The 20091-nt window shown below is 41.5% G+C and overlaps 1 protein-coding gene across 1 annotated transcript in view; it reads right to left on the bottom strand.

The window, feature by feature from the left end:
• Positions 1-503: 503 nt before the first annotated feature.
• SORCS3 (sortilin related VPS10 domain containing receptor 3) overlaps positions 504-20091 on the bottom strand; it is a 650432-nt gene continuing 630844 nt past the window's right edge. Inside the window, exons 23-27 of the mRNA XM_069567050.1 lie at positions 14522-14653; positions 12685-12784; positions 11666-11771; positions 3396-3556; positions 504-2441 (exon numbers count right to left, since the gene is read on the bottom strand). Coding sequence (XP_069423151.1) covers positions 2377-2441; positions 3396-3556; positions 11666-11771; positions 12685-12784; positions 14522-14653 — 564 coding nt within the window. The 3' untranslated portion in view covers positions 504-2376. The remainder of the gene's footprint in view (positions 2442-3395; positions 3557-11665; positions 11772-12684; positions 12785-14521; positions 14654-20091) is intronic.

Genomic DNA, 20091 nt, shown 5'->3' with positions numbered 1-20091 from the left:
CTAAATTGAACTATTGTTCTCAGGTCTTCTTACCCTGCCTAGATTGGAATTATATATCCACACCTTTTGTCATGTAATTCAGTAATGCCTCACACCAGTGTCTATTTCCCTAGCCTCTTAATATTGAACATGGCTGTACGGTTTTCCTTAATTAATGGAAGGTCAGTGACAGTAATAGAGGGGCCATTTTGAGCCAAGGCCTTAGAGGATAGCATATGCTGCTGGTCTCACTTGGAATTCTGTGATCTACCATGAAAATAACATCTTGCGGGGGGCAGCTAGTCTCAGAATGATAAGCAGAGTTGAACCAACTGAAGGGTGCATTCAGGAGAGCCTGGTCAACCCCAAGTGAGCTCAGCCAAATCACAGCCAACCTGAAGACTCAACATCTGTTCTTAGACACCTGTCAGATTCTTTTACCCATGGAGAATTATTGCAGCAATAGTTGACTGATACGATAGATCAAGACAACTGCCCAAAGAGAGAACTCTCAGCCAGGTATATAGCTTTGATGTACAAAAATACATTTATTTTCAACAATTTCAAAACCACTGTCTTTTTTTTTTACAGTAGAAATATTCAAATGGAACAATAAAACCAAGAACAGTATATGTACATATACTGTATATATAGATATGACTCATGCATTTGTATTCCAGTGTTTAGTACAAGTATTGCAATTGTCTGCCCCATTTAACCCTTGAAATGAAAAAGCAGGATCTTTAGAAATAGTCCTAATTCTATGCTGTAGCCAGTCCAATTTCTCGAGGTCACATTCTCTCAATGTCTCACAGAGAAGGATGTGAACAATATCCCACAAAAATGGACAGGTACAAAATGTAGCCTCTCCTCCCATATATATATATATACAGTATACCTTTTCTTTAAAACAAGTGTGCTCAAGCTGAGTCCAAAATAAAACAACGCTACAGCATGGTTTCAAGCAACCCTCCTAAAAAGAACTGGCATGTGAAATGTGTGAAGGGACTGGGGTGCGGGAGAACACTGGCTTTGAAAGTTACTCGCCCCAGATGCAAGAACTATCTTAAGAGAACTGAAGGCAGACATTTGACTTTAAGGAAGTTGTGTACATCTGACAAGCAAGTAGCACAGCTTTGCTAAAATCAACTTCGACTAAGATCATTAAAGGCTAGACCCCTATTTACCTGCAGGGTTTGCACGGTCACACGATTCCACTGGTGCTGGCTCCCTTCCCACCTCTAACTTCTCCCAGGCTGAGGCACTCATGGACTCAACCTAGTGCCCAAGGGACTTTTATGAGTTATGAATAGCCAGAGAATTCCCTGTAAGCATTATACAATTCCATGGAATCCAACCAGAAAACAGGATGCCATTTTTTTTTAGATCCATTGCCTGGCTTCTTTAGAGAAAACCTCAGACTGGTAACTATCCTCAAACTCATTCTTCTGGAGGGGAAGCCTTGTTTGCCCATCTGGGTTTCAGTCTGAAGTCTCTAGTGGACTTCATCTTGCAACTTCTTCCACATCACAAATGGGACCAAAAACTCACATGTTCTACGATATCACTCTTGTCCTCCCTTTACCAGTTGTTTGTTTCAAAGAAGTACTCCCCCTCCCCCACTTTATATATAGAAATAGAAACCAGTGATGGCAGGGACACAGAGATGCAAGAGTTAAGTGCGACAGACAACTGGGGAGCATCCAGAACCCAACACATCAAGCAGGCCTGGGGGTGGGTCAGCTCCGAAGCGGAGTGCATAAGCCAACAGACGCATCTTTCTTTTTTCAGTTTTCTTTTTTACTAAACATTAAATTATTTCTTAGGAAATAAAAAGCTATTTACATTGTAATTATATACAATAAGCCATCTGCAGCCTCGCAATGGACATGCATGAGGCAGGGTCTCTTCTGACAGGTGTGTACTTTCTGCAGCCGCGCTCACTCCCCACCAACCTACCTTCTGCAGATCTAACTGGGAAATGGTTTCTGTTTTAGGTGGGTGTGCTGGGAGGGAGGAGCCGGGTATTGGTGGTTTGGTGTTGTACGGGGCAGGGAGAGGATGGGAGGTTAGTGGAAAACCAACCCAACTTAAAAAAATAAAAAGACAGACCACGGGGGGAAACAAGATTTCTTGCACTATAAATGGCAGAATGAAGTGAGAAAGCCATGGGAAGATGCATCCTTTGCCCTTAGCACAAAAACAGCCATTTATTCTTCGTGGCTCATAATCAGCTAAGTATGCTTTGCCTCCCAAAGCTAAGCATCTGCCTGCTATTCATGGGGCCCTTGGTAAACAATAGGTAAAAAAGACACTTTCATTTTTCCATAATAAGAGTAATAGGAATCATCAAAAATAAAAAGTCAGAAAGATGGTTGACCACGCGGCTTCTTGGTATTAAACACTAGTGCAGTTGGGGATCTCCTTTGTGCTTTCACTGTTTGCAATGGTGGCAATTCCTCCTGCAGGGGAGAGAAGACAAAGGAAGGTAAGGATGCGCATGTCACAGGAGGATGGATCTTTGCTTTGAATGTGAAGTCACTCAGTCGTGTCCGACTCTTTGCGACCCCATGGGCTGTAGCCTACCAGGCTCCTCTGTCCGTGGGATTTTACAGGCAATAGTACTGGAGTGGATTGCCATTTCCTTCCCCAAGGGATCTTCCCAACCCAGGGATTGAACCCAGGTCTCCCGCATTGTAGACAGAAGCTTTACCATCTGAGCCACCAGGGAAGTCCAATACCAAGCCACCTTGCTGTGTGTTTATCAAGCAGGGCAGCTGGGTGGTCTATCTAATCTGTGTTTAATGTTTGCCCTCTCCCATGCCAGCACACAAGGTAGCATCAATACCTTGCCATCTTATACTCTTGTGACTCAACAGTACTAGCCAATAGGAATTGAACACTTATTATGTGGCAGGCACTGTGCTAATGACATACGCCACTTTATGATCACGACAATCTTACAAGGCAGGTAATGTTATTCCCATTTCACAGATGAGGAATATGAGGCACATATGAGAGACCACAGAACTAGCAGATTGACAGAGCAAGAAAATGAATGCAGGGCTCTCTGATGGCAGACTCCCTATTTGTGTGATTATTAGGATGCATAATCTTTGCCTTAAAGGAAAAAAAGAAAAGTCCAATAGTAATGGATAGTTGGCCTCAGCCCTCTCCTACTCAGACTCCAGCACTTTGGATCTTGATCGACTTTTAAGAGAAAAAGTTCTGCCAATTTCATGTTGTCAGAGGAGGCAGACACTTTAAAACCTGATTATGTCAGGTTTTATGTCACTGAGGCAACTGTTTGTTTTCCCACCCTCTAGACTCTACCTGAAGGACAGGCTACATGGGCTGGCTGACTCAGTGTCTGGAAGACAGAGGAATCAGGAGCTTGGGGATTCCAGTACACATACCTATGACCCGGGTGTCCAGCTCTTTGTCCAGCAGTTCCTCGGGCTCGGTGAAGTCACTGAGTGTGATTTTGGGGGCATTTTCACTTTGGCTCACTGACCCAATCATCTCCTGCTCCTTGTCGTGTTGGACTTGAGCATAGATGTTAATCCAGGGTATTTTCCTACATGGGACAGGAGCAAAATCAGATTGTAATCACAGGGCGTGCCACACTGAGACAGTTGGAAATCCTGGGTGATAACGGGGAGGAGGAAGCTACAGGATCAAAGTCAGGGAAAGGGGCAGGCCACCCAGATACTGTCTTCACGAAGTCAAAGAACACAAGGAGGGACCCAGATGCCCAGGGGAATTGCAAACCACAGAACTCCCCAAGGAATTCACCTTTTTCTGGGGCAAAACCAGCAAGTGTAAAAAGAAGGGCAATACTATTGACCAGCTGTGGATTAAAACCCTTAAAATATTTACCAGTTACTACATTTATAGAGGAGCTGAACTTTGAGACTATGAGGTGGCATCATAGTGAAAAGGCAGCTTTTTCTAAGTTTACATCCATTTAATTAACTCACATTGGTTTCCTTTATAAATAGGAGAGGAGATAAAAGACTTATAGCCACTGCTACCATTTTCTGAACACCATCCATGGACCAAGTATCGTAAATACTTCCATAGTCAGTTTCCTCATCTGTTCAACAGGAATAATAATAGCTTTCTCTTAGGATTGTGGAGAGGATTAAGGCAAGGATTGCTCTTCTCTGTTCAGTCACTAAGTCATGTCCATCTCCTTGCAACCCTATGGACTGCAGCACACTAGGGTTCCCTGTCCTTCACTATCTCCCAGAGTTCGCTCAAACTCATGTCCATTGAGGCAGCGATGCTATCTAAGGTAAGGATTAAGAGAAGTAACTTCCTTCAAAGACACCAAAGTAGTAGGTTTGTAAACAAGGCAGACAGACTCGAGTCTGAAGAAGCAGGAAGCTTAAGACTGAAATCTTATAGGAGTACTTATCTCCTGGCTCATCTCTGTCATTTCCTGACCCACTGTGCACCAACGTCTGTAGCCTCCTTTGATTTCTTCTAATCCCACACTCCTTAAACTTCAATGTGCTTATGCCTCACCAGGTTCCTATTAAAATGCATTTGTTGCTCTAGAGGTCTGAACAGGATGGGTTGAAATTCTACATTTCTGCCTAGTTCCCAGCTGGGTGATGCCGCTAGTCTGAAACCCAATCTTTGAGTTTCAAGATTCTAATACATCAGGCTCGTCTCCACCTAGGGGACCTTGAATAAACTGTTCCCTCTGTAACACACCTTCTAGTCTTTTTGTGATAGTGTCTTTCTTGCCTGGCAGAATTTGGCTTATAGGCCACACTGAGAGGCCTCTCCTGACCACTCAAACTCTCCCATCATAAATGTGTAATAACAGGATGGTGTCTGTGAAAGAAATGAATAGGGTGTTGGTTTAGGGTGATGGAATAGGCCATGTGTGTGGACTTCTTTTCTGTCTTTCTCTCCCACTGAAGCCCCATGTCTGCAAGGTCAACATTTTCCATTTTCAATGCTATACACTTAACATAATGCTTGGGATGTGGTTTATATTCAGTGAGTATTTGTTGAATAAATAGATAGATGGCCTCAAAGCTAATGCTCTATTTTCATTTATTATGCCTTCTAACAAAAAGACCACACTTCTATCTTAGAATTTTACAGATAGAAGAGCCCTGTCTTACCTCAACAAATGGTGGGGAAATTGGCCTGAAGTTCAGACATTTTCATGAAGTTAATTACTGGCATAGATGTTATTAGAACTCAAAGCATATGACACCCATCCGAATACAGAACATTCTGTGAAAGTGTGAAGCAGAATCACTCTATTGCCCTAGTGCCAACCAGTTGTATTTTTAAGCATCTACGTTCCCTTCCCTGCTTCAACCCCACAACAAGGTAGAATGTGGGCATTTAATAAGGCCTTCTGTAGCTAATTTGGAAAGCCCTCAAAATATGTTTGAAACATGGACAGTTTCTATCTTTCATTGACATCCAATTTTCATGTTTTTAATGGCTGCTTTCCATACATTAAGGGAGGTGTCCCTTGACTCCTACTGGTCTAAACTAGCTTAATATAATTGACAAGAACCTTAAATGAATAGATTATGTGTGAGGCAGCAAACCACAGGCTCTCCTAATGTGAGTAATTAAAATTTCATGCTAGCCCTTACTTTCTTCTTATCTAAATAGAAACGCAGCCTAATGACTGAGATTTCTTCTAATCATAAAAGTACATATTACTCGTAAATGTTGGGATCAACTGTAATATTTATTAGGTGCTGGGGCAGTCAAACCACTCCTGATCACACAAGTCTGGGTACTTCAGAGCTTCAGCCAGAGATCACTGTCTCCCCCTTCCTGCTTTTTTAATGTTTGATACCTGTGAGAATTTGGATATACTTGCCCTTATAAAGATTGCTTACCTTATTTGCTTCTCTGAAAACACACTTTTTTTCAATATTTTTAATAGATGGTTGGAAGAGAATGAATTTTATGTCACAATTGGAAGCATTTAATTTTTTTTTTCAAATTGCTGTTCATTTTTTAACACATCCACCTCTAAGACTTTTGAGACTATAAGTCAAGACTAAATCCCACTTTGCAGAAAAGAAAGGTGGGAAATGAAGTTTAGAGGCACGTCCTGAGCTATACATTCATATAAGTTTTAATAAGAGGATCTTAATAAGAGGAGTAAGATGGATCAATCCAAATCATCTATATAAATTTCAGCTTTTATTTGTTTGTTCCAACTATGATTAAGTGTTAGAAGCTTGTGAGAAGAATTTAGAAGAAGCAGAGTAGGCATCACACTATCATGAAAGCCTTACTGGAAAAAAAAAAAAAAAGACTAGAAAATACAACAACTCAAAAGTTTTCTTGGACAATAAGAAAAAAACAAATCTACAGTCTAGAAAGAAGGTGGTATTAGGCAGAATTTTCAGAAAATCACAAAATGATTTTTTATTATATTGCCAAAGATATCACAAAATAGCAGTCACTATCCAAGAATAAGATCAAATATAGTCCCTTAACAGAGGAAGGAGAAAAGAGTTACTATGATCTCCAAGATTCCTTTAAATAATTCAATTCCCCTTTTATTAAGTGACCACTTAGGATGCTGAGATTGTAGACAATGCCTGGTACAGAGCACACATTCAATAAATGTTTGCTGAATGAATTATTGGCTTAATGAATTAATGTTGGAGATGGCAGAGAGAAAGTTTGGGGTCTGAAAACAGAGCCTGTGAGTGATCTAGAAACAGAAAGAGAATGACACTTCCCCTAGCCTATGCTGTCCAAGTGTCTGCTAGTCAGCTATAGCTATTTAACTTTAAATTAATTAAAGTTAAATAAAACTGAAAATTCCATTTTTTCACCATACCAGTGGCTACTGCATTGGGCAGTAGAGATCATGAAGAATTTTCATCATTGCAGAAAGTTCTATTGGACAGAAATGAAAGAAGCAAAGGAGACTCTGGGAACCATGGATAAGAACCTGACCTTTACTTGCTGGCAGGCCAGGTACCCTCCCTATAGCCATCATTGGAGTTCCACGTGGGTAGTGAGAGGGAAAGGAGAACAAAGAAATACAGGGAGATCCAATAGGACCTCAGCCAACAGGTTTGGGCACTGGAAGAAAAGCTTCCAGAAAAGTGACTAGAAAAGAAAAGTTAACTGATGATTGGTTACTCTTAACTGACTCATTGTTTATCCATTTTAACTAGTATTTGTTTCCTGTATCCTAATTCACTGCCAGGGACATAGAAAGGGTTGACTGGTATTTAAGAAAGGGTTGGCTGGTATTTAATTATTCTACAGAGGCTTAATAATTCAGAAATGCTATTACCTGGCATAGATTCAAGTATTAAAGTCTGCACATTAAGACATAGCTACATTAATAAGTTGGCTGTCTGGTGGCTCAGACAGTAAAGGGTCTGCTTATAATGTGGGAGACCCAGGTTTGATCCCTGGGTCGGGAAGATCCTCTGGAGAAGGGAAATGGCAACCCACTCCAGTACTCTTGCTTGGAAAATCCCATGGATGGAGGAACCTGGTGGGCTACAGTCCATGGGGTCACAAAGAGTCGGACACGACTGAGCGACTTCATTTCACTCACAAGAGAAGAGAAAGTTTTCTTAAGTCACAGGATACCTCTGGCCTTAATTTGGAGACACCTGACACAAATAAATCTTTGCAGGACTTCTACTGGTCCCTGTTCTCAGCAAACATGGAGTTCTAGGAGCCAGAAGGTGATAAATCTGGTTTAGCTGATCCTCAAGCCTCAGCAACCACCAGGCATCCCCCAAACCAAATCTCTGAATGAATGAAACTGTGCTTTGTATGTAACTGAAGTATCTTCATAAATGGGTATTGCTCTGACCAGACCATCTCTATTAATATATTGAATCTTTGCTAATTGGATAAGAAGGATTTTCCCTTCTTCAAATGGAACATGGTAGGTGGGTTGACACATCATGATCCAAGAGGACATGGACCCAAGCATTAGTCTATATACTGAGAAGGACGGTAAACCCCACTTTGTCCTTCTAATGGAGAGTGTGGAAGGATTCCTGATGTTGGCCAGTGTGTAGATGTACACTGAGTAAAACTTATTATATATATTTTTTAAGCCTGAGAAATCCACTAGCAGGGAGCTGACAGGGGCTGGAGGAAGGGAAGGTAGAGTGAAGCATGTTTACCGCTGATCTCTTCTAAAAGCATTACCTTCAGAGTTTAGAAAAATTCCAAAGCTATAGTTTCAAAATTCATCTGACAATAAATAATGATACTTTTACTTTACACAGACTTCCTGTGATGCACCTTTCTATGCCACTGATACATATGAGCCTACTATGTGCCAGTTTGTGACATAGAGTCACCTTCTGGAGGCATACTGTTATTCAAAATAGCTTAGCTTTCAGGATTTTTTTTTTAAATCATGAAATTATAAAATTTTTTGTGAAAAATCATGAAATCTAGTACATATTATGTACTAGATATAGATATTTTTGCCTTGAAAACATGTAGCAAACCTATAAAGTATTATTGCTTTTCCATTTTACATATGAGGAAATGAAGGCTTAGTTAGAGAGGCAGATTCAACTGCCTAAGGCTGCAAGCGCTAAAATAAAACTGAGCCTGTCTGATTTTGAGCTCATGCTCTTAACCAGTATATGCTTTGTCGATGCATTACATTATATAAATAATGGTACAGAATTATTGATTTCAATTTCATGTTTTTAATGAGTATCCTATTATATCACCCCTCCTCTGGTCTTCAAAAATAAATTTTGAATATATGTGGGGTTTGGTTTTTCTGATCTATTTACCTTTAGAAACAGGGAAAATAGGGAGGAGGATTAAAAATGGATACTTCTGCATGCAAATTTATACAGAGATACTTGATAATAACCACTATACAAGTATGTATGTGTATGTGTGTAATCAGATTTCAGCTATATTTTCTCTATTTAACATCTGAAGTGGGGCAGTGGTAAAGAATCCACCTGCCAATGCAGGAGGTCCAAGAAACATGGGTTCGATCCCTGGGCCAGGAAGATGCCCTGGAGTATGGACGGAGATTCGTGACATTATACAGAAGACGGGGAGCAAGACCATCCCCAAGAAAAAGAAATGCAAAAAAGTGAAATGGCTGTCTGAGGAGGCCTTATAAATAGCTGTGAAAAGAAGAGAAGCAAAAAGCAAAGGAGAAAAGGAAAGATATACAAACTGAATGCAGAGTTAAAAGGATATCAAGGGGAGATGAGAAAGCCCTCCTCAGAGATCAGTGCAAAGAAACAGAAGAAAACAACAGAATGGGAAAGACTAGAGATCTCTTCAAGAAAATTAGAGATACCAAGGGAACATTTCATGCAAAGATGGGCTCGATAAAGGACAGAAATGGTATGGACCTAACAGAAGCAGAAGATATTAAGAAGAGGTGGCAAGAATACACAGAAGAACTGTACACAAAAGATCTTCATGACCCAGATAATTACGATGGTGTGATCACTCACCTAGAGCCAGACATCCTGGAATGTGAAGTCAAGTGGGCCTTAGAAAGCATCACTACGAACAAAGCTAGTGGAGATGGTGTAATTCCAGTGGAGCTATTTCAAATCCTGAAAGATGATGCTGTAAAAGTACTGCACTCAATATGCCAGCAAATTTGGAAAACTCAGCAGTGGCCACAGGACTGGAAAAGGTCAGTTTTTATTCCAATCCCTAAGAAAGGCAATGCCAAAGAATGTTCAAACTACTGCATAATTGCACTCATCTCACACGCTAGTAAAGCAATGCTCAAAATTCTCCAAGCCACGCTTCAACAATACATGAACTGTGAACTTCCAGATATTCAAGCTGGATTTAGAAAAGGCAGAGGAACCAGAGATCAAATTGCCAACATCTGTTGGATCATCAAAAAAGCAAGAGAATTCCAGAAAAACATCTATATCTGCTTTATTGACTACATCAAAGCCTTTGACTGTGTGGATCACAATTAACTGTGGAAAATTCTTCAAGAGATGGGGATACCAGACCACCTGACCTGCCTCTTGAGAAATCTGTATGCAGGTCAGGAAGCAACAGTTAGAACTGGACATAGAACAACAGATTGATTCCCAAGCGGAAAAGGAGTATGTCAAGGCTGTATATTGTCACCATGCTCATTTAACTCATATGCAGAGTACCTCATGAGAAACGCTGGACTGGAAGAAACACAAGCTGGAATCAAGTTTGCTGGGAGAAATATCAATAACCTCAGATTTGCAGATGACACCACCCTTATGGCAGAAAGTGAAGAGGAACCCAAAAGCCTCTTGATGAAAGTGAAAGAGGAGAGTGAAAAAGTTGGCTTAAAGCTCAACATTCAGAAAACGAAGATCATGGCATCTGGTCCCATCACTTCATGGCAAATAGATGGGGAAACAGTGGAAACAGTGTCAGACTTTATTTTGGGGGGCTCCAAAATCACTGCAGATGGTGACTGCAGCCATGAAAGTAAAACATGCTCCTTGGAAGAGAAGTTATGACCAACCTAGATAGCATATTAAAAGGCAGAGATATTACTTCATCAACAAAGGTCCATCTAGTCAAGGCTATGGTTTTTCCAGTAGTCATGTATAGATGTGAGAGTTGGACTATAAAGAAAGCTGAGTGCTGAAGAATTTATGCTTTTGAACTGTGGTGTTAGAGAAGACTCTTGAGAGTCCCTTGGATTGCAAAGAGATCCAACCAGTCCACCCTAAAGGAAATCAGTCCTAAATATTCATTGGAAGGGCTGACATTCAAGCTGAAACTCAATACTTTGGCCACCTGATGCAAAGAGCTGACTCATTTGAAAAGACCTTGATGCTGGGAAAGATTGAGGGTAGGAGGAGAAGGGGACAACAGAGGATGAGATGGTTGGATGGCATCACTGACTCAATGGGCATGAGTTTGAGTAAGCTCCGGGAGGTGGTGATGGACAGAGAGGCCTGTCCTGCTGCAGTTCAAAGAATTGGACACGACTGAGCGACTGAACACAACTGAACTGAGAAAATACAACCCACTCCAATATTCTTGCCTGGAAAATTCCATGGATAGAGGAGCCTGACAGGTTACAGCCCTTGGGGTAGCAAAGAGTCCGATACAATTGAGCACACACACAGACATTTCTCTACTTAGTCACCTTAGATGAGTGGTAAGCTGTAGAAAAAGATCTCCTAAATACTTGAGATCCTACTATAGAAACTTAAATGAGGTCTGAAAACCCTCAAACTTCTCTTCTAGAAAAGAAACTGACTTCATAGGCTACCCCTCATTTTCCTAGTGTTATGTCAGTCACTCAGTCATGTCCGACTCTGTGATCCCAAGGACAATGCCTGCAAGGCTCCTCTGTCCATGGAATTCTCCAGGCAAAAATACTGAAGTGGATTACCATTCCCTTCTCCAAGGTATCTTTCTGACCCAGGGATCAAATCCAGGTCTCCCCCATTGCAGGCAGATTCTTTACCATCTAAGCCACTTCATTTTCCCAATTCAACATAATTATAGACTGGAGAGATTCATATTAAGTCTATTTACTCTCTGACCCTAAAACATGTCCTGTTCTTTCCCAAGGCCAAATACAGCTTCAGGGAAAGTTAATATCACATATTTGGGATGAGTTTAGCAATATAAGTTACAGGAAGAATCAGCCCCCAGGAACCTAGCCCCATGCGTAAAATTGAGTGACGGCAGCACATACCTTTTAAACTTGTAGATCAAAAACACAGCCAGGCCGACAAACACTACTGACAAGAGCATAAGCACAGCTGAGCTGCTGTGCCCAGCACTAGAGTCCACCAGCGGAGCTAGGAGGAAAGAACAGACTTGCTCATTCAGAAGCTATTAGCTGGGGGGAGTCTCCATTGGAGAATGAGGCCAGCTGGTCTCCAACCTTATTTACAGCCTCCGATTGCCCTGCACGCTATCTGGGCAGAGGAAGCTTGGCTTCAGTGAGGATGGTACCCTGATCACAGCTTCTTAGGGAAAGTAAACTCCTTGCTCTGCCTGGGAAAGCCTGCTGTTCCTGCTGTAAATTGTACTCAGCTAAGGGGAGCAGGAATAGGGTATGAATGTTCCTTTTCTTAGACACCTGAGTGCTTGTCAATATGATTATAGGTAATAGAGTGTTTCCATTTCTTCCTCTAGTCAATTCTGGTAAAACGTGGCTGGATGGGCACATGTGGAACCTCTACATCTGAAAAGCTTTCATTAATTAGAAACAGTTAGCAAATAGGCTTTTCCAGAGAGCCAAAGGTGGGTGTTCAATGGGCCATGCCTTTTTAGAATTTCTTTCATAAATCAACCACCCAGAGCTAGTCCCTCTTTTCACTTAGATTTAAACATTATAAATTGAAGGGAGTTTTAAAGTTATTTGATCTGGTCTCCCAATCAAAATTCATTGAATCAGATAACTGTAGAAATTAAGGGAGATTGAGAACTAAACTGTTATACATAAGAAAGATAATAAAGTCAAGGCCCAAAGAAATTGCAGGTTTTCCTGAAGTTCCTCCAGGAATTCAATAGCAAAGCCACTTCTAAACATGTCTTCTTGCCACCCTAACCAGAGACCTCAAGAAAGATGTAATTAATCTTTCCTTGCCATCTACACAAAGCCATTTATGAGCATTTATCGGAAGGTATTTGGTAACCATCGCCTCTGTTTCAGGATATCAGGTCACCATACCCATCTCCCCACCCCATATGCCTTCAGGCACTTACCTAAGGTCAGCTGTGTGACATACACAATGACTTGAACCCCTGGCTTCAGCTCAAACTGGACCAAGTTTTGGTTTAGAGCATTAAACAGAGTCTCTACAATCTGGAGGAAAAAAAAAAAAAAAAGAGAGAGAAGCTGCATGGGAAGTAATGTCATGTGATGGTGCCCCCTCATGGAGAAAGAAACCAGGTTTCAGGCAAATAAATAAATAAATAATAACCTATTCTGAGGACAGCATATTGGAACATTTTTATCCATTTGGATCTCCCAGCCCCTAGAGCCCTGTGAAGCCAAGGACAAGTTGGTATTTTTTGCTATTACTGGAAAGGAGAGTGAGACAGAGGTGTGTCCACAGTCACCTAGGGAATTTGAGTTGACAACAGACATAGATGCTTCATTCAACTCCCAGTTCAGTGTCTTTTCATCCAAGCCTGTATAACTTTCCATAGAGAGAGGTGTTATGGGTCCCAATGAAAGAAAGTCAACCCACCATTAGTTCTTTAATGTGAACAAGCAACACACACAGGATAGAGGCCCCTGCCAGGATTAAAGCAGGCATGTACGCCACAGCCCACTCCTCTGCTGTTTCTCTTTTAGAGACAATGGGAGGCAAACATCAGAGCAGAAGCTGCCTCCTTTTTATGGGATGATTTTTCCTCTTTCCTTTTCCCCAGCAAGCTTCAGAACCCATAACATCAATTTAATCACTGTGTAATTCCCACATGAAAGCTGAGGCAGACTGAGGCTGTTGTCCCAACTCTTATCTCACTGTCCGTGCCTTAATATCACAGCCGCTATTCATCACGGTAATTACCTATTTATCTAAATGGATGGATAGTGTAGCTTCCAAATATAGCTCACACATGCCACTTGCTATTTCAGAATAAAGAGGTCTTGTAAAAGGGATGTATGCATTAAGAAGCTGAATTTATATCTGGCCGATTTCAATATGCAGCCCTGTAATGCAAGGATCCACTTCATTTCCAGAGAAACTGACCATGATGGCAGCTGTGCAGCCCTTGGTGGACTGTGCCCAACGTGGGATGGGGTGACAGCTAGGTGAGTGGCAGAGGGACTTGGAAGATGTCTGTACATTGATTAATTCGAGAGGGAGCAAATGTGTTTGATTCCTGCTGGTTTTTAGCAGCTTCTTTCTCACTTATTTCTATTTCTAACTCATCACAGGAAGGCATGGGGAGGTAAAGCAAAGCCCAGTCAAGTAAGACCCCAGCAAGCACAGGGAGAGAGAGAGGGAGACTTGGGACCACTGCCACCTTCACTTCTAGGCAGGTATGCAGATCATAAGAGCTATATGCCATTTGATAAAGACAGTAAATCATGATCCCTTTGGGGAACGCTGCTTCCTTAGTCAAAGCAAGATGAGGCAATCCATCTCTCTCCAAAGACACATGTTTAAAAGCAGTTCACTTTCTTCCCAGAAGCAGGACTTCTGTTGACCAGGATCTTTCAAGACAGGAAGCACATTTTTGAGAAATAGACAGGGAAACTCCAATTCTTCTCTTCATCCCCCACCCCACCCCCATCTCTTTTCGCCAGGACAACTCATTAGCTGGGAGATATGAGCAAGTTGCAAGAATGGCAACTGTTGGAATGAATGATTTCAGGAGTGCTTTACTTTCCTGTGTGGCTGAATGCTCCAGTGTTTGTGTTTATTCTGGGTAAAGCTGATTGCTCTCCAAAGCCCTGGTGCCAGACAATGAGTGACAGGTTGGTGGACAAATAGGAAAGGGTTCAATCTACCTTTTGGGCTAGAAATACTTTGTATTCCCTTAGAGGGTGGTGCAGGAGAGTGTCCTAACCAAGTTTTCTCTCACTTACTTGTTCCAGGTCCCCTTCATTGCCTTTCCTCCTCTCCGTCAAGTTTTTGGGGGGAAGGATGAAGAGCTCTGCGGAAGTGGGGAGGCCAGGCAGCACAGCAACTAGGATCTGGTCTTCCGGGACACTGGTTACCTGCAAAGACGTTTTGACTGAAGAGTGGGGTCCTGAAGGATCCAGCCTTCCCCAAGTCAATAACAAGGATATTGACTATGCATTTTTAATACAGCATTTAAGGCACAGTTTCCAATACACATTCAGGCTTTCCTTTTACTTTCCCTATAACTGCTAAGCAGAGAATTAGTTTCTCTACCTCCTCTGCTCTTCCATACATCTTTCATGAAACGAAAATACTACTATGAATGATCTGCAAAATATTATTTGCTGGCAACATTGGCAAAAGCTCCTCCCGTATTTTCCATTTTTCTACACCAAGAGGACTAGAGCTTCTGGCTAAAACATGAACAGACTGGCTGCAAATGAAGAAGAAGAAGTTAAAAACAAACACAGGAAAATGCAAATTTAAAAAAGAGCAAAACAGTTCTTGTTTTCACTTACTAAAGCAGGATTTTTTATTAAGTTAAAATAGCTAATACTGGTGCAGCTTCAATTAAGAGGTTTCCTCAACTATTGCTGGCAGCACTAAAAACTGATACATGTTGCCAATTTATTTTTCAACAGGCTTACTGTAAAGTCATAAACATATTCAGACCCTTCATTCAGAAACTGTAATTTGGAGTGTTTGTCTTAAAGAAATAATCCAAAATATAGGAAAGGCCATTTGGAGGAGGAAACACTCATGACATTACTTATAATATACAATAAATGGGAAAATATTAAATATTCGAAAGAGTTAAGTAAATAATGGTTATGCTACCATAAAGATGATAATTAGCACAGTGAGACAACATGGAAAAACGCTTAATGAGAGCTGTATTCTTTCTGATCTAGTTCTTTACATTTCCTTGGCTACAACTCTAAAAAAATAAAAACGTATACATATGACGAATAAGACACTAAAAGTTGAGTTAAGATGCTGAAATTTTAAATGAATTTTTCTATTCCTGAGGGTTGAGTAAAAGGATTATATTGCTTTTTGATAAAAACTAAATGTAAGCTTCCATCTGAAGGTAAAATCCGCAGGAAAATAAAACTCTGAATTTTTCCCTGTAAAGAGTAGTCCTATTCTTTCCTATGTGTCTCCTGAAAGTCTTTTATCCAGAACTAATCTTTTGTCAATTCAAATATGATATACACATATGTAAATACAGTTTTTGACTTGGCAGAAATTCCCATCTCCTTCTAGAAGTCTCCCCTGACTATCTCACCTTCAATGACCTGTTCTAAGTCAGCCTCTGGCTCCTAGCACTTCAGATTTCCACGAAAGGAATTTAGATCATGCCCACAGTAAGGTATGCTTATCTGATACAGTCTTTTCTTTAATAGGGTCTTAGTTTACGTCTGCCAAGATATTCGGAGGAGAGGGGGGTGGTCTCTATGGCTACCTCACTGTTCCAAATGATGCCTGACAGTGAGGAAAGAATAAATAGACACTGGACTGAATATGAGTGGAGGGGCTGTCTCCCATTAGCTCAGCTCTGGTTCGTATTTGGAACTAGAGATGGTGTTAACTCTCAGGGATGTGACGAAGGAAAGAGAGAGAGAGTGCCAACCTTCAGAGAACTAGTGAGTGGCAGTCAGAAGCCTGGAAAGCCCCCCAAAGCTGGGAGTCATCTCCAGGGAGCTCGAGGATGTTTTGCCAGATGCCTCAGTTCGTGCTAATTAGGAGCAGCGGCTGCACTTTGCTGGAGCAGGTGTGAAGAGATACCCCATGCCCAAGGTAAGAGAAACCCAAGTAAGATGGTAGGTGTTGCAAGAGGGCATCAGACGGCAGACACACTGAAACCATACACACAGAAAACCAGTCAATCTAATCACACTAGAACCACAGCCTTGTCTAACTCAATGAAACTAAGCCATGCCCGCGGGGCAACCCAAAACGGGCGGGTCATGGTGGAGAGGTCTGATAGAATGTGGTCCATTGGAGAAGGGAATGGCAAACCACTTCAGTATTCTTGCCTGGAGAATTCCATGAACATTATGAAAAGGCAAAATGATAGGACACTGAAAGAGGAACTCCCCAGGTCAGTAGGTACCCAACACACTACTGGAGATCAGTGGAGAAATAACTCCAGAAAGAATGAAGGGATGGAGCCAAAGCAAAAACAATACCCAGCTGTGGATGTGACTGGTGATAGAAGCAATGTCCAATGCTGCAAAGAGCAATATTGCATTGCAACCTGGAATGTCAGGTTCATGAATTAAGGCAAATTGAAAGTGGTCAGACAAGAGATGACAAGAGTGAACATTGACATTCTAGGAATCAGCGAACTAAAATGGACTGGAATGGGTGAATTTAACTCAGATGACCATCATATCTACTACTGCGGGCAGGAATCCCTCAGAAGAAATGGAGTAGCCATCATGGTAAACAAGAGAGTCCAAAATGCAGTACTTGGATGCAATCTCAAAAACGACAGAATGATCTCTGTTCATTTCCAAGGCAAACCATTCAATATCACAGTAATCCAAGTCTATGCCCCAACCAGTAACGCTGAAGAAGCTGAAGTTGAATGGTTCTATGAAGACCTACAAGACCTTTTAGAACTAACACCCAAAAAAGATGTCCTTTTCATTATAGGGAATGGAATGCAAAAGTAGGAAGTCAAGAAGCACCTGGAGTAACAGGCAAATTTGGCCTTGGAATGCATAATGAAGCAGGGCAAAGACTAACAGAGTTTTGCCAAGAGAATGCACTGATCATACCAAACACCCTCTTCCAACAACACAAGAGAAGACTCTTCATATGGACATCACCAGATGGTCAACACTGAAATCAGATTGATTATATTCTTTGCAGCCAAAGATGGAGAAGCACTATACAGTCAACAAAAACAAGACCAGGAGCTGACTGTGGCTCAGATCATGAACTCCTTATTACCAAATTCAGACTTAAATTGAAGAAAGTAGGGACCATTCAGGTATGACATAAATCAAATACCTTATGACTATACAGTGAAAGTGAGAAATAGATTTAAGGGACTAGATCTGATAAGTAGAGTGCCTGATGAATTATGGAATGAGGTTTGTGACATTGCACAGGAGACAGGGATCAAGACCATCCCCATGGAAAAGAAATGCAAAGAAGCAAAATGGCTATCTGGGGAGGCCTTACAAATAGCGGTGAAAAGAAGAGAGGCGAAAAGCAAAGGAGAAAAGGAAAGATGTAAGCATCTGAATGCAGAGTTCCAAAGAATAGCAAGAAGAGATAAGAAAGCCTTCTTCAGTGATCAATGCAAAGAAATAGAGGAAAAGAACAGAATGGGAAAGACTAGAGATCTCTTCAAGAAAATTAGAGATAACAAGGGAACATTTCATGCAAAGATGGGCTCGATAAAGGACAGAAATGGTATGGACCTAATACAAGCAGAAGATATTAAGAAGAGGTGGCAAGAATACACAGAAGAACTGTACAAAAAAGATATTCACGACCCAGATAATCACGATGATGTGATCATTCATCTAGAGCCAGACATCCTGGAATGTGAAGTCAAGTGGGCCTTAGAAAGCATCACTATGAACAAAGCTAGTGGAGGTGATGGAGTTCCAGTTGAGCTGTTTTAAATCCTGAAAGATGATGCTGTGAAAGTGCTGCACTCAATATGCCAGTAAATTTGGAAAACTCAGCAGTGGCCACAGGACTGGAAAAGGTCAGTTTTCATTCCAATCTCAAAGAAAGGCAATGTCAAAGAATGCTCAAACTACCGCACAATTGCACTCATCTCACACGCTAGTAAAGCAATGCTCAAAATTCTCCAAGCCAGGCTTCAACAATACATGAACTGTGAACTTCCAGATATTCAAGCTGGATTTAGAAAAGGCAGAGGAACCAGAGATCAAATTGCCAACATCCGCTGGATCATGGAAAAAGCAAGAGAGTTCCAGAAAAACATCTATTTCTGCTTTATTGACTATGCCAAAGCCTTTGACTGTGTGGATCACAATAAACTGTGGAAAATTCTGAAGGAGATGGGAATACCAGACCACCTGACCACCTGCCAGTCAGGTGATCTGGTATTGAGAAATTGTTGAGAAATATTGAGAAATCTGTATGCAGGTCAGGAAGCAACAGTTAGAACTGGACATGGAACAACAGACTGGTTCCAAATAGGAAAAGGAGTACGTCAAGGCTCTATATTGTCACCCTGCTTATTTAACTTATATGCAGAGTACATCATGAGAAACGCTGGATTGGAAGAAGCACAAACTGGAATCAAGATTGCCAGGAGAAATATCAACAACCTCAGATATGCAGATGACAACACCCTTATGGCAGAAAGTGAAGAGAAACTAAAAAGCCTCTTGATGAAAGTTAAATTGGAGAGTGAAAAAGTTGGCTTAAAGCTCAACATTCAGAAAACGAAGATCATGGCATCTGGTCCCATCACTCCATGGGAAATAGATGGGGAAACAGTGGAAACAGTGTCAGACTTTATTTTTGGGGGCTCCAAAATCACTGCAGATGATGACTCCAGCCATGAAATTAAAAGACGCTTACTCCTTGGAAGAAAAGTTATGACCAACCTAGATAGCATATTCAAAAGCAGAGACATTACTTTGCTGGCTAAGGTCCGTCTAGTCAAGGCTATGGTTTTTCCTGTGGTCATGTATGGATGTGAGAGTTGGACTGTGAAGAAGGCTGAGAGCCAAAGAATTGATGCTTTTGAACTGTGGTGTTGGAGAAGACTCTTGAGAGTCCCTTGGACAGCAAGGAGATCCAACCAGTCCATTCTGGAGATCAACCCCAGGATTTCTTTGGAAGGAATGATGCTAAAGCTGAAACTCCAGTACTTTGGCCACCTCATGCGAAGAGTTGACTCATTGGAAAAAACTCTGATGCTGGGAGGGATTGGGGACAGGAGGAGAAGAGGATGACAGAGGATGAAATCGCTGGATGGCATCACTGACTTAATGGACGTGAGTCTGAATGAACTCCAGGAGTTGGTGATGGACAGGGAGGCCTGGTGTGCTGCGATTCATGGGGTCGTAGAGAGTTGGACACAACTGAGCGACTGAACTGAACTCAGTTCCCTACTGGGAGGCAAGATGGATTTATTCTAACTAGGCAGGGGAGGTAATTCTCAGAGAACAGACTGAGGTCAGATAATCAGCCAATGGAGAAAATGGAAAAACCCAGGAGTGTCACGGCAGGTGTGACCCCGTGTCCAGGGAAGAGTGGCCGCAGGGTGCATCACTCAGCTAGGGAATGTGGAAGGACCTAACTCCAATCATGCAAATCCAGCACAATCCTGGATGTCTCATAGTCAAAGGCATACAGATCAATTTCATTTTCATCCCTCTCTTTGAACAAGTTTTTGTAAACAGATATGAAGTATGGTTCTTATAGACAGCTCCTCACAGGAATGCTCTTATATTATTATCTTTTATCTATTTTTCCTCTCTGGCAGCTTCTTTTCTGTGTCCTTCCCTGGATCTTTCTCCTTTACCTTGGA

Source organism: Ovis canadensis, chromosome 22, assembly GCF_042477335.2.
Source record: "Ovis canadensis isolate MfBH-ARS-UI-01 breed Bighorn chromosome 22, ARS-UI_OviCan_v2, whole genome shotgun sequence".
NCBI classification, from domain to species: domain Eukaryota; kingdom Metazoa; phylum Chordata; class Mammalia; order Artiodactyla; family Bovidae; genus Ovis; species Ovis canadensis.
This window is presented reverse-complemented; position numbering and strand designations above follow the sequence as displayed.